This window comes from Ovis aries, chromosome 17, assembly GCF_016772045.2.
Source record: "Ovis aries strain OAR_USU_Benz2616 breed Rambouillet chromosome 17, ARS-UI_Ramb_v3.0, whole genome shotgun sequence".
In the NCBI taxonomy this organism is placed as follows: Eukaryota; Metazoa; Chordata; class Mammalia; order Artiodactyla; family Bovidae; genus Ovis; species Ovis aries.
This window is the reverse complement of record NC_056070.1, coordinates 56,886,009-56,898,354: the sequence shown is the minus strand read 5'-3', so window position 1 is coordinate 56,898,354 and position 12,346 is coordinate 56,886,009. Positions and strand designations below refer to the sequence as shown.

The 12,346-nt window shown below is 46.7% G+C and overlaps 1 protein-coding gene across 1 annotated transcript in view; it reads left to right on the top strand.

Moving 5' to 3' along the window:
* SUDS3 (SDS3 homolog, SIN3A corepressor complex component) overlaps nt 1-12,346 on the top strand; it is a 37,078-nt gene that overhangs the window by 368 nt on the left and 24,364 nt on the right. The window contains exons 2-6 of the mRNA XM_015101645.3: nt 2,464-2,533; nt 5,127-5,182; nt 6,580-6,651; nt 9,708-9,727; nt 11,196-11,352. Coding sequence (XP_014957131.2) covers nt 2,464-2,533; nt 5,127-5,182; nt 6,580-6,651; nt 9,708-9,727; nt 11,196-11,352 — 375 coding nt within the window. The remainder of the gene's footprint in view (nt 1-2,463; nt 2,534-5,126; nt 5,183-6,579; nt 6,652-9,707; nt 9,728-11,195; nt 11,353-12,346) is intronic.

Sequence of the window (12,346 nt, the reverse complement as noted above, 5' to 3'; positions counted from 1 at the left end):
CTTCTGGGCCTTGGGGGTCGGCTGGAGGGGCCTCCCGGAGGAGCGCGGCTCCCGGAAGTTCCCCCGACCTGTGTTGGGGAAGGGGGAACCTCTGAGGACTTGGTTGCCGACAGTTAACGCGGAGAAGGGTCTTAAGGAGCTGTTATCAGAGCTTGTAGGTCCCTTTAAGGTTCTGCTCGTCTCCTCCCAGCTGTCTCTGAACTTCAGCTTTTCACCGGTCGGAGTGAAAGCCGCCATTCATTGGGTCTATTGAGCACTCCTCGCCTTTTAGTTCCTGAGAGGATCTGAGCAAAAGCCCAGTTTAGCTTCTTAGTTACCAAAGTGTCCCCACGCGCCCCCCACGCGCCCCCCACGCGCCCCCCGCCCCCCCGGAAAATGCTTAAGGCAGCCCCGCTCACAGGTTGGTTGAAAGGAGACCTGAGATCCACCAGATCGAATTAGATCTAAATTTGGCTCAATGAACCCAGCTTAATGATATCAGGCAATTTACTTAAGCTTGTGAGTCTCAGTTTCTCTAACAGCAGTGGGGCTCGCAGTAGTACCTGCTTCCTGGCGTAGGTGCCAGGATTAAATGAGCTTCAGGCCTAAAGCAGATCTTCCCTAGTGGCTCAGTTGTAAAGAATCCCCCTACCAATACAGAAGGAGACACGGGTTCGATCCCTGGGTGGGGATAATCCCCTGAAGAAGGAAATGGCAACCGCTCCATTTTGCTTGCCTGGGAAATCCCATGGACAGAGGAGCCTGGTGGACTACAGTCCATGGGGTCGCAAAAAGAGCCAGCGAGGACTTGGCAACTAAGCACACACACTGGCTTAAAGGATGTGAACTGGTCCTTGATAAAAATACTCAGTGTTTACCATTGGGGAAACACGCTCAGGGAGCAGAAGGTACGGATTTGCTTAATGATGCTCAGGTGTTGGAGAAGGCAATGGCAACCCACTCCAGTATTCTTGCCTGGAGAATCCCATGGACGCAGGAGCCTGGTAGGCTGCAGTCCGTGGGGTCGCTAAGAGTCAGACACGACTGAGTGACTTCACTTTCACTTTTCACTTTCATGCATTGGAGAAGGAAATGGCAACCCATGGCGGAGCCTGGTGGGCTCTGTGGGATTGCACAGAGTCGGACACGACTGAACCGACATAGCAGCAGCAGCAGCAGCAGCAGCAGCAGCTCAGGTGTTATTTTTTCAGTCCCACAGTCTATATTATCATTACTGAAGTTTGGCAAGTGTGAGGAACACTTTTTGAGGAACTGAGGAAGGAGCTGGCCGCAGGAGGAGAAAGGTGAAGAAGTTTTGAAAGGACAAGAGAGAAGAAAGAAGAGAGATAAAGAGAAACATTTGGGTGGACTGGTCTGGCTCAAAATAGCATGGTGGAGCAAAAGCTAGAGCAGCTGTGTGGAATCAGGAGTATGTTTTATTAATCATCTCACTGTGAGTGGCAGACAGGTACTACTCAGGGTAGGCTCCTTCACTGAAGGAGGGAGGAAAGGTGGGATGGAGGATTGGATCTGCAGCAGGCTTTAAAAAGGCAGCTGTGTGTGCAGTTACAAAGTTGAAGGAACTTGCTACAATTATGGTTGAAGGCAAGGCTTAACCAGAGAATTTGAAGGTGAATCCCTTGTATTGCTTTTAATGCCCACAAGGGGGAGCAGTGAAGCAAAAATTGATTTTCGTTTCCCCCTCAAATAGGACTGTTGAAATTAGGTAGACACTCCAGCCATTTGCTTACTCTAAAAACTGTTTAGCTTTCTGAAACAGTTTCTGTTTAATATTCTTGTCCCCTTCCTTCTCCCTTTGAAAATATTTCTGTAGTTAGAGTTCCTTTAGTTGGTTTGGATTCTCCTTTGTATATGTGCTTGCTCAGTTCTGTCTGATTCTTTACAGCCCCATGGACTGTAGTCCACCAGACTCCTCTGTCCATGGGATTTCCCAGGTAACAATACTGGAGTGGATTCTCCAGGGGATCTTCCTGACCAGGGATCGAACCTCCATCTCTTGAGTCTCCTGCATTGGCAGGCAGATTCTTTACCACTGTGCCCCCTGAAATATATGATGTAAAATCTCATAGGGATTCAAATGGGGCATATACCAAAAGAGGATGCATGTATTAGGTTGTTTGGAGTAGGAGCAAAGCTTGCTGCTTGTAGTTTTCCAGTCTTACACCCACATCTCCTTTTCCTGAACTGCCAGTGTTGTTTCTGCCAGTTACAGCCTTGACTGTGACCAGCTGTGTCTGATGCACCCCGTTCTCTGGCTGCAGTTCAGATAAAGGCAAGCTCTTTTTATAAGTCTGGCTGTATACAAGTTGGAAATGGTGCTTTCTTGTTTCTTTGATGACTTCATGCAGGTCTGCATTGAGTAGAAATTCATTTCTCAGAAGTCTGTCAAGTGTCACTATATCAAGTGATACCAACTCTGTGATTTATGATTTTAACAAACCCTTATTTCCTAATTTTGCTCAGACACTGAGGATGCTAGTGAAACTGACCTGGCAAAGCATGATGAAGAAGACTATGTAGAAATGAAGGAACAGTGAGTATGATTTTTTACGTTTTTTCTTTGGAATACAGAATTGACAAGGGCATCTTTAATGGTGGCCTGGTGTAACAATGGTTTTCACATAGTGCTTCCAAAGACCATGCATGTGGGTGCAATTTCCCCCCTTTAGATTTGTCACATTTACCTAGTCTTCCTGTGATAAGAATCTTTTGAGGGTTAGGCTAGAAAGAACCTGGAGGAAGCTGTCCCAGAGGAAGAAGACCATGGAGGACGGAAGGGGGGCGCGTTGGTCCCTCCCCCACCCCCTTTTCTAAGGGAAACCGTTGCTTGGAGAGGGGCAGTGGTGTTTCGCAGGCCCTTGGTTCTCAGGTGGCTGTGACCGCACTGAGCACTGACCAAGGCAGGGCTGCGTGTAGACACTGGAGAGCGCGGGAGACCAGGCTTGGAGAGCAAGGCCAGGCCCCTGACTCCTGCTCTAGTGCCCTTTGCGCTCACCCTGCGCCCACACCCAAGCCTCGGTGGAGCCACACCTCAGAGCAACTGAAAGCACTCCCTCTTATCCAACACTCAAGAGAGCATAACACAGGTCTGATAAATATTTGTGGAATGTATTTTGAGAATCTAGCCTTGGCTTTTCAGATTCTTTGAGGTGAAGTGAAAGTTGCTCAGTTGTCTTTTTGACTCTTTGTGACCCCGTAGACTAAGTAGTCCATGGAATTCTCCAGGCCAGAATGCTGGAGTGGGTAGTCTTTTCCTTGTCCAGGGGATCTTCCCAACCCACGGATCAAACCCAGGTCTCCTGCATTGCAGGCAGATTCTTTACCAGCTGAGCCACCAGGGAAGCCCAAGAATACTGGAATGTATAGGCTATCCCTTCTCCAGGGGATCTTCCTGACCCAGGAATCAAATTGGAATCTCCTAAACTGCAGGCAGATTCTTTACCAACTGAGCTATCAGCTGCTGCTAAGTCGCTTCAGTCGTGTCCGACTCTGTGCGACCCCATAGATGGCAGCCCACCAGGCTCCCCCGTCCCTGGGATTCTCCAGGCAAGAACACTGGAGTGGGTTGCCATTTCCTTCTCCAGGGAAGCCCTCAAATTCTTTACCTTTAAACTAGATAATCTACATTCTTTCCCTTAGGGAATGTTTTCGTATGCAAATATTTTGTGACCTTCCTCTGCTTTCTGTTACCCTTTCAAGCTTTGGAATATAAAGGGGAAACTCAGCTAAATCTGTCCAGGGTCGAACGGAGAACGGCGTTAATAATCTATGTGATTTTTCTCACAACTTTAGCTGTGAAACTGTGCTGCTGGCTTTTTTTTTTAATCTTTCACTTGACCTCTCTCCAGGCTTGTTACTGACTTACCTGGACCCATTTGAGATGTATTTTTCCATACCTGTGTTCTTCCCTAATCTGAATTTTCTTATTGTTTACTTCTTGAATCTAGTAATATTCTCTTTTAAAGGCAGACTAAGGATTCAAAGGCGTCGTCTGTCACACTCTGTGGTGGGCAATTTAAAACACTGGGTTCCAAATACTGGCTTTTTGTGTGCAGTTTACCTATCTCTTCCCTCTTCTAAGCATGTTTAAGTGAATATACCCCCTAATATTTGATGATGGTGAAAGTAATTTTAATTAAATTTAAAGCACTGAAAGTACATCAGAGTTCTCCCTAAAAGAATCTGGGCTTCCCTGTCATTCTCAGATTCTTATTCTTCCTCAGCCTATAGACAGATGGATTGTATTTGCATTGCTTATTTGAGCAGTCATAAGGCTGTCCTTCCTGTTACCTGTTGGACGGTGTTCTTTTGGGTTGCAAGTCTTTTTTGTTCTGGTGAAATTGAGTGTGTTTTTCAGGTAAAAGCAAAAATATGGCTGAAATGTAATTTATGTGTGGCATTCACAGTTTGAGCAGATTTACCAGGATGCACAGTTGCCTATGATCCATTCAGTGCGAGGCGGGGAGAAGTAACATGCCAAGTTCTTTTGCTTCCAGTGTGCTGTGTTCTTACCCTTCTGGGGCTGCAAATCTGCATTTTTACTTTGGTCACTGAATTGCTGTTATTTCTCAGATCATAAAAGAGTAGTGTTTTTAAAAACGACATGAGGGTTTATTAACTTAGTGCTTATACAGCTGTGCTATCTATACAGAAAAATGTGGTTGGAGGCATAATCTTACTCCTTTTAGTTTATAATCTAATTTCAGAGTTGATATAAGAGCCGTGTTTAATGCTTTTTATGTTTTTGTGTGTATGTTACCCTTCTGAATCTTGAAGAAAATGGCATTACACTTTCAATTTTTCTTTATATTCTTGCTTAACACATTATTATTGTTATTTTTATTAAAATTTGTGTGTCTTCATATGTGGATTTTAGACTGATTCTCTAAAGATGAGAGAACACAGGAGTACCTGCCTTTCAAGAACACAGAAGCCTTATCTCTTTCTGATCCCTTTAGCTGTGGGCATATTTTAAAACACCAGCAGGCTTTCATTTTCTCTCTCACTAAAGGACGTTAATGACATTCCCATAAAAACCCAGGCAGTTTCTGTGTGCAGATTGTGGACTTGGGTATTGGTTGTTTTTGTCTCTGAGTGTGGCTTTTTTTTTCTTTTCTTTTAAACAGGATGTATCAGGATAAACTGGCTTCTCTCAAGAGACAGTTGCAACAACTGCAGGAAGGTTGGTGTGGGATTTCATCCTTTTCTAAACATCCTTCCTAATATTACACACCTTTGAAATCTGTGTATTTCACTTCTCAGCGGGCGTGATTTAAAATTTGGTTTGGTTGATCTTAGCTGTCATTAAAGTGGCCATTTTCAGACTTTTTTGAAATCTCACTGAAGGCCTGCAGAGCAAGTACTGAAAACCACCATGCCAAAAGCTGGCTGATTTTAGAAGAGATGCTTTTACCAAGAATAAATATAATTGTACTGTTCTTTCTAAACTAGATGCTAATGAGCTGTGGGTCATCCCCTGTTTGCTCTCTTTGTTTCATAAATGACAGGTGGGGTGCGCCTTCTTGAAGGCTGTTTGCTGCTAGAGGCAGTTTAGCACCGGGGGAAGAGCACAGGCTCTCAAGTCCTGTCATGAGTTTGAATCCCACCTTCACTACTTTCTAGAAACTTGACCTTGGGCACATCACTGTCTCCTCCTTAATTTATCTTCTGTTCTGTGAAATGAAGAAAATGGAAGCAAGTGAGATTGTGTGTGAGGAGCAACCAGCTCATCCGGGTGCCCTGTGACAGCTCAGGGCCAGTGGTTGCAAACCTTGATTTCCCCTGCAGAGTGAAACACACTCCTGTGACTTGCGATCGCGTGTCTCTGTTTTAGTTTTCCTTCCTGTGGGAAAGGAGGTGTTGCCAGAGAAAGAAATATGGCCCCCTCTAGCAGGTCTGTAAGGTGTGCTTGGCAGGGTTGAGTGAGGAATTGTGAAAAAGGTGCCATTAACGTATCCCACTGAAGCAGTCATCAGAAAGCAACTTCCCACACGAATTGGGACCCTCCTCATTAGCTGTTTCCGGGAAGAGCCACTTGATCAGGCTCTGTGCTGTAGTGTCTGTCACTAGCCATGTGTGGCTGCCTACATTTGACTAGATAAAATTAATAATTCAGCTCTTTGCTGGTACTAGCCCCATGTTCAACTGCCGTATGTGATTAGTGGCCCCATGTTCAACTGCCCCATGTGACTAGTGGTTCCATATAGCCTGTTTCCCCCGTTGCACAGTAAGTTCTACTGGATGGCCTTGACCTAGACCTTACTGTGGGGGAAGGAGCTTCTTCAGTAGAGGGAGGCCCATGGACCAAAGCTGCAGCATCGAATGATGAGGGTCCCTGGTGGGTGGCCGCTCCTTTCTTCGACTCCTCACTTGCTCGAGAGTCTTAAAACCATGATTGGGGTGATTTCTGCTGTGCGCCTTGCCCAGGAATCGAGATGGTTCTGTTCGTGGGTGCCTATTCACAGTGTTTTCCTCTAATGTTTTTTAAAACATTCACTGTCGGTGCTAGAAAATAATTTTAGGAACCAAAGTGTAGAGCAGTTTTATCTTCACAGTAACTATTTTATGAATCTCTATCAGGTACATTACAAGAATATCAGAAGAGGATGAAGAAGTTAGATCAGCAGTACAAAGAGAGGATACGAAATGCAGGTGAGGCTCTCTAAACTGGAAGTAAACCCGGTTAATCCAGATTTTCAGCAATTTGGACGTACTGTGGCCAGAAGAGCCATTCTCCAAAATGTGTCTCAGACATCCCATTGTGGGGCGAGTTTTGGGAGACTCCAAAGCTGCACTTGCGTAGAACTGTTCTTCTTTGCCAGCGCGTGGCCTGTAGTCGAGGTTGTTTTCGGAGGTGCCCTGCGGTCAGGCTCCCTCTGTGCTGCCCCCAGCGTGGTCGTGTGCGGTTTTTCATACATCTGTGTAGTTGGCTTAGCAGATGACAGGGGAGCTGATGTGGAAAAGGGTTGTTGCCCACTTCACTCCATTTTTAAGTTTGCTGCTTCTGGTCTTTTCTTCCAAGAAGACAGGGTGCCCTCATGTCATTCCCCTCAAGTATGGTATCAGAAGCATTTAGAGGGAAAGGCTGTGTTTTGGTCTGTTGTGCATAGGAACTGTGTTCCTTCAACACACGTGTTGAGCCTATGCTCCATCCCTGCTCTTTGAGGACATACAGCCATGAAATGCCTTGTCCTTGACTTTAGGAAACTCACCATTTCTTTGGTAGAAGATCTTAAAAAACATATCCAGGTTAAGGAACATCGTGACTCAGAGTCACACGAAAAGTAAGATGTGATCAATGTTGAAATAGCATGTAAACACAGATCCCTGTGCTTATGGGAAATCTTCTATAAGTGGTGACTCTTGAAGCTCCTTGGCCGGCATTTTCTGGGCCAGTATGGTGCTTGTTCCTGCAGAGGTGAAACTCGCGCCTGGTTCCAAAAGGAGGTCTGGACCCCACTCCTCGAGTTGCCGTTCTCTTGCTGTCTGAGCCATTGACTTTCCAGCTTTCTATCGATGGAGGCCTTCTTTCCTTCAGTGAGCAGGTGTCCATGTGCACCAAGGCACAGCAAAGGAGCTGCAGGGTGTGGGGGATGCAGGAAAAGTGGGGGATAGAGCCTCCGTGGTGACCCAGCTCCGCTCCCGCTCCACTGCCACCCCCTCATTCTAAATTCCTGAGGTGTCTCCTCAGGGCATTTTTCCTGGAGCCTTCTTCCTGGAGTCCCTTTTTAGCAGGGAAAGGAGGTAGCACGTCAGAGGCAGAGGTTCCAGGTTGAGGGCTTCCTCCCAGCCCTTAAGGGCCTAAACCTCTAAGCGACTGTTTACCCTTGGAGCCTCTGTTTCCCCATCTGGAGAGAGGAATACTAACATCTCATGGAATTGGTTTGAGATGCAAGGAGGGAAAGAAAATTGCTGTGAGCCTCTTCTCTTAAGTGAGGACTCTAGGTTGAATGTTGATTTCTCTCTTTTTTTTTTAGGTTACTCATTTAAAATTTTTAATTTATTTATATTTTTATCTCTCTTTTCTTTGGCTGCACTGGGTCTTGTTGCCTTGCTCGGGCTTTCTGCAGTTGCTGTGAGTCGGAGCTACTCTTCAGTGTGGTGCTCGGGCTTCTCACTGTGGGGGCTTCTCTTGTAGTTTAGCTCAGGCTCTAAGGTGCACGGGCTTCAGTAGTTGCAGCACCCAGGCTCACTAGTTGTGGCGCATGGGCTGAGTTGCTCCATGGCATGTGGAATCTTCCTGGACCAGGGACTGAACCCGTGTCCCCTGCCTTGGCAGGCACGTTGTTATTCACTGCCACCAAGGAAGTTTTACTTAACTCTACTCTCAATCTTCTGGGTTTTCATCAGCACCCCCTACCCCGACACCCATCCCCAGGTGAAAACGTAGAAGAGCTCCTGAATCAGTCGCATCTTGAGCTTTAAAAAGCACATTTCCTGCAGTGCTAATCCACCTGTTTTTGTTGCGTCTGGTGTCTGGCTGCTTTGAAACATCCACCACCAGCTCTGAGTGCAGTGCTAATTGTCACTTGACTTGTTGGTGCAGGTGTGATGTCTCAGAATGGCGCAGACCTCACACGTCTGGCCCGTTCACACGGTGCGAGTGCAGCAATCGTAGGAGTGAGTATATGGGGCTGGGTGCACTGGGGCTCGTGTGCGCCACGCTTCCTGGTGCCGCCGGGATGGCAGCTTCTAAGGGTTAGAAAATTGCGATTGGCTTGTCTGTTTCCTCAGTTAATTTTCTTATTCAGCAGTTGTTGGTTGACGTTGGGGTCTTCATCCCGAGTTACTGAAGCTCTCAGTTTTGTGTGACTGTGCATATGTGCTCCTCTGTGGGTGGATGAATCGGTGGGACTGGTTGGGGTTGCACAGAGACCCTGTCAGATGGGATCAGCATCCCCTGGAGGTGTTACTCCCCCCGACAGTCTTTGTGGACCATTCGCAGCAGCTCTACTGTCACCCAGAAAAGATGAGAAGCCACGGACTTACTTTGTTCTAGCTGCTGGGTTTGCAGAGGCCTTGTAGTCTAGGGGTGGGGGAGCTGCTGGGTTAACAGCCACTACTCTCCTGGCACACAGTGGGTGCTAAAATAGTTGGTGATCCTGTGAGTGGACACTCTGAGAGGGCCTTGGTGGGTGATGGGGCCTCAGAAGAGGCCCTGCTGAGGGGGCTGCAGTAGATCTAAGACTTGGAGTTGTGGTTAGAGCCTGGACGGTGTTGTGGGTGGAGGCCTGGGGTGTGACCAGAGGCTGGGTGGCCTGTGGCCAGAGCCCCAGGAGGCCTGGGGGCCTCTGCCCTCTGCTCGGGGAATGTCCTTCCTCACCACAGAGAGCCCTGCGCACGAGGCTTTAAAAACATCCACATTGCCTCTGCTTCTGGACTAACTGAGTTGTTTCTTCTGTCCCTTAGGACTGTTGAGGGTGTGTGCTCAGTGAAAGAAGGGCTAACTTTACTTTTGCTTTGCCAGGGTAGCTTGGTTGCTGCTGCCCCCTTTTGCCCTTGGGTAGAGCTGCCAGAGCGGATTCTGTTCAGGGCCAGATTTTAACTAGTCCTGCCTCTTCATGTAGCCACACTTTACTGATGGAAACATGTGCTCTGTGTAACGGTGCTCTCAGAAAGCAATTACTGCTTCTAAATGAATCCTAACGTCACTCTCTAGAAAGGTGGTACAGCTTCGCGAATCTAATTGCATGTTTTCTCTCTTTCAGAGCTCTTCCTCCAGCTGGAAGTAAGTACCACGGGTCTTCTGGGCTTGCAGGATCTTTGTCAGGGTGGGATCTTGCTCTCCCAACCCAGTGGCCTTTCCTTCATCACCACATAGACATAGCTGCTGGGTTCGCAGAGGCCCGCTGGAAGCCTCAACTAGGGTTCTGTTTGACTAAAGGACATTTGGTCTCAGCTCAGAAATTCTGTTTGTTGGTGGGGCAGCCTGTGCTTATCCCAGGGGCTTGACAGATGGATACTCACCCCTCACTGCTTTCTTGTTGACTCTCATCTCACATTACAGCCGTTTGGGGGTACATGGTAAAAAACTCACTTGCCGGTGCAGAAGACATATAAGAGATGCACATTTGATCCCTGGGTCAGGAAGATCCCCTGGAGGAGGGCATGGCAACCCACTTTAGTATTCTTGCCTGGAGAATCCCATGGACAGAGAAGCCTGCTGGGCTGTGGTCCATGGGGTCATAAAGAGTCGGACCTGGCTGAAGCAAATTAGCGCACATGCACGCACTGAATTATAATGGCCTAATAGTTGGTTATATTGGTCCTCAAAGCAGCCAGGTCTCTGAATCAGCTCAGTTTCATCCTTTTGAAACTCCGGATGGGAGGGAAAGACTGATTAAGATCTTTGACTGAGCAGATGCCTGAGTGCTGGTTCCATGTGAGGTGCAGACCTACAGGCAGTGATGAGGGCCAAATCTTGGGTGATGTGCTGGCTCCTAAGGGGCCAGTGTGTGTGTGGCGAAGCGGGAGGGTGGGGGAGTGGTCATGGTTTCTCACAGCTACGTTATTGGAGACTGAAGTCAGCACAAACACGCATAGTCATGGCCCAGAGGGTCACACGACCCATAGCCATACCCACCAGGAGTCCCCTTGTTCTTCACTTCAGGAAATGATGAGATTTGGAAAATGGATGCTTATGCATTTTTTTTTTTACTTAGTATAATTTCACTGTTTGAGTGTCTCTCTGGGTTCAGGCACCTAATAAGTGATCTTGTCCTCTTGTTGGTCTTTATCTTACTGCTGGATCTAACCTTACTGTACGCATCAAAAAATAGGGCAACTCAGGCTGTCTTGGTATCTTATAACTCATCTTGAATATAGGTATTTCATCTGGAATATACTATTTTCCTTCGAAGTTGTATCTTCAAAAGGGTTTGTTTACTGTTTTTGAGAAACTTAGGTTTTGTTTCCACATACAAGCCCCAAAGTATAAGATGTGGAAGAGAGGGAAATACCTGATTACAAGTGAGGGATTCACATAAAAACCAGAAGTTATGTGGTTCAGTTTCATGCATGCATTGGGAAGCTTGCTCCTAGACACCCTGTTACTGCTCGTTGGTGTGTGACTGCTGCTGTCTCTCTTATTTCTAGAAAAGGTATTTTCTTGGTGCTTACGCACAGAACAAGGCTTTGTGTTCAGACCCTGGCTCCCAGGGTTATATAGCCACAATCTATGTTTCTCTTTTGCTTAGACGGAACAAGTGGAAAGAAATTACATCAAAGAAAAGAAGGCGGCAGTGAAAGAATTTGAAGACAAGAAGGTTGAGTTGAAAGAGAACTTAATTGCTGAGCTAGAGGAAAAGAAGAAAATGATTGAAAATGAAAAGCTAACGATGGAACTGACTGGAGGTATGAAAGCACCACAGAACAGGATCCAGGGAAATTTGAGGGGGTCTTTGAGGGAGGAAGGCACTCCAGTGCTGACTCCTGTCAGTTCCTCATCATCAGAGCAGAGTGAGCTGAAAGAGGGGTGAGGGGACAGTCTTTGACATGGCAGGTCATAGTTATAGCTCTGTTTTGTATTGGCTGTGTGACTTTAGTCAAGCCACTTAACCTCTCTGAGCCTATTTTCCCCTCTATAAAATGAGGCTGATCATACCTTATTCCACAAAACTGATTAGAAATATGAGTGCCTAGTACAGGACCCTGTACATAACAGGTGTTGGTAAATTAAATGGTAGACCTTTATCAGTGACTGCAGCATCGGGCTTCTGCTTTATTTAACAAAATTCCTGGGTCAGCTGTCATTCCAGTCTTGCTTATCTTCACGAATTACTCGCCCAAGTTCCGCTCTGCTGGTGGAAATCCCTCTGTTTTTTTTTTTTTTTGGTGGGGGGGGTCTACCTTTGTTATGGAAAAAGCATTGTCTTAACTTTGACCTGACTGTGAGAACAGAGGCTTTGGCTATATCATCTATGCTGTTGCTTCACCCCAGGTGTTACTGTGAACATTTCAGCAGGGGTAGCTAAACTGAGTTGTTCTCCTGTGAAGCTAGTAAAGTTACGTTAGACTTGGAGCCAGTCACTCCCTGGCCTTCTAGGATTCAGTCGTCTGCATATGGGAACTCGGCAGGTTTGAGGGAGAAGCAATATGGGCTGCTTTTTCTGTTGCCATATGTAGACCAATGACTCTGAGAAGGATACAGGATGGGAATTGGCTTGAACTAGCTGTTTTGGAACTTGGCAAAATTTCCACCAGCAAATACTGAAGGCACGTCAGTGGTGAGTTTGTCACTTGGATTTGTAAATGGCATGCCTTCTGCGCAGCCCCAGATTTACTCTTATAATCATGTTCAGAAGGTCCTGGGGCTCTGGCATGTCTCATTTTTGTTGAATGCTCCAGA